The 2500-nt window shown below is 36.4% G+C and overlaps 1 protein-coding gene across 1 annotated transcript in view; it reads left to right on the top strand.

Annotated features, from left to right (window-relative positions):
• The window catches only part of ptprn2 (protein tyrosine phosphatase receptor type N2), a 185054-nt gene that overhangs the window by 147732 nt on the left and 34822 nt on the right, over positions 1-2500 (top strand). The window contains 1 exon segment of the mRNA XM_046851477.1: positions 2466-2500. This exon segment is cut by the window's right edge and continues 163 nt beyond it. Within this exon segment, the coding sequence (XP_046707433.1) occupies positions 2466-2500 (35 nt within the window).

Below are 2500 nucleotides of genomic sequence, written 5' to 3' on the forward strand. Positions count from 1 at the left end.
ATTGATTTTTTTTTCCTTTTTTTCCGCCGGGCTCAGCTGCGCTCGGCTCGGCGAGAGCCTCCACCCTCCCCGTCAGCATCAATATTTAATAGTCACCTCACAATTTTTTTTCCAAGAGGGAATTCAAGCTTGGGTCTATATACTGTTAATTTTGTTGTTGTGGTTTAATTATGACATATCGATTTGTGTTTGTGGGTTTTTTTGTGCATGTGGTGCTGTGTGAATCGATGGTGTCAGCACCTCCGGGGTTCAGGAGGATGATAAAATGGAGGACTATTGCGTGCGGAGAGGGAGAATGACGGAGGCGGGGTTATGAGGGTATCCTCAGAGATGATAGACTTGCTCGGTGTTACAGACATGCAATTTGAAGTGTCATTGTCTAGAACACAGATACACACAGTCCTGCATCAGGTGTGTTTTAGGTCAAGGCAAATGTCCTTAAATTAACACACTGTTCAGGTTTCGAGACATTACGGGGACTTGTTGCACACATCCTATAACAACATGGCCCAAAATGAGTGAAAACACACACACACACACACACACACACACACACACACACACACACACACACAAATTGTGTTTCAATACCTAGAAATATTTTAAATATCTACAAACGTACACACACTTTTCATGTTTCACTACATTACGGGGACTTGTTACACATTGGTTTTTAGTTATCATATGTCTCAATTTCTCTCTCTCTCTCTCTCTCTCTCTCTCTCTCTCTCTCTCTCTCTGTGCCTCTATGTCTGTCTTTCTTTTGTCTCTCCCTGTCTCTATCTTTGTCTTACACACACACACACACAGGAATGCATACACACCCGTTTCAATGCTCTTCTGTTTTCATTCATCATATGTCTTATTCAGATTTCCAAAAATATATTATGTTTGATATTTAGTTTTTTTGGAACAGAACGAGGAACAGCACCTGGTTATACATGACTGATTACCTGATTATTTTCTTATAACAACATGGCCCCAAGTGTTTTATCCACTACATAATATTTAATTCAGTTTTTTAATAGTGCCTTCTTGCAAGCAAACACACACACACACACACACACACACACACACACACACACACACACACACAGCATAAATCATGTGTATTTTTATTTTTATATCTAAGGGGGACCAGAACATATTGGACATTTCCACAAAGTGACAGAGAATTTATATGTTTTAGGACCTGACAAGCGACTAAATGTATATAATAACAAATGTAGGATTTAGAATTGAAAACAAACCAAATAAATACATGACACATTTTTTTAAAGTAAAGGGTTGGTGTTTTTTGTGTTTTTCTACTTGGGACTTTAACAATGCAAATGTCCTCACAATGGAACACACTTTTTTTGTCTTCATAGCATGTCATTATTCTTTATTTATTTTTTGTCCTTTTTTATACATCATAGTTTAGATGTTTAGATTTAGCATTTACAATTCTGAAATATATGCCTGATATATAACTGATTATTTTATGAGAACAGAACAACACAATGTTTTATTCCTTGATTTTATTGGACACAAATACTGGCAAACACAAATTATTAGCTTTAGGTTTGTCTGTGTCAAAAAAATGTAGACATTTTAAAAATGTTAGCTATATTTCATATTTCAGAACAATATGACATACTACATGGTTAAAAGTTTTTGTATTTGGTCACATAGTTCAGCCAGGTGTCAGGTGTTCCATTACTGTTGGCCATACAGTCTAACACAACATTACACACATGCACTGTAATGCAGTTAGTGTTTTATTCCATGTTTAGAAATCAAAATATTATTTTTGACCTCACACATTTTCATGTTTGGGAACATTTTCAGGACCTGCTGCACACATGCACTGTACTACATTTAGAGCTTTATGCCATGTTCAGATATCTAAACATTGTTCTTACAATGTCACAAACTTTTTATGTTTCAGGCTGTTATTAGGACCTCCTACACACCTGTAATGTTGACTTTATTTCATGAGGAAGGTATTTGCAGGTCTCTTGTTCAGGCAGAAGAATAAATGTACTATTCTTGGATAAAAACTTTGATGTTGCCTACAGTTTTTAGAAGTTTGCTGTTCACTGTTGTAGGAACTAATTAACTTCAGTGTGTTAACAGTAACTCGACTTGAGTTGAGTTAATGAGTGTGGTATTTCTTTCTACCATTCAGTGAAGTTAATCAGTCGATTGTGGTTAAATACTGCAGACTGGTTATAATAGTTTTTATCCATTTATTGTTACATTTTATGATGCGCAAATTTGGAGTATCAGAGTAGAGCGATTCTAGGGTTTACATCTTCCTATTGCTCAGCTTTCAGAGAAATTTGGCTGTTGCTCTGTCTTTCTCTCTCTAACTCTCTCAGACTTTTTTCCTCAGTTTTTCTCTCTGTCTGTCCCCCGTTTGTGTGTGTTGTTTTAAATATTCCTATTAGGTAATAATTCCTCCTCTTCCTCTTACTGATCAGGATTTGTGTCGTCAGCGTATGGCAGAACGCAGCTC

The sequence above is a fragment of the Silurus meridionalis genome, chromosome 6, assembly GCF_014805685.1.
Source record: "Silurus meridionalis isolate SWU-2019-XX chromosome 6, ASM1480568v1, whole genome shotgun sequence".
NCBI classification, from domain to species: Eukaryota; Metazoa; Chordata; class Actinopteri; order Siluriformes; family Siluridae; genus Silurus; species Silurus meridionalis.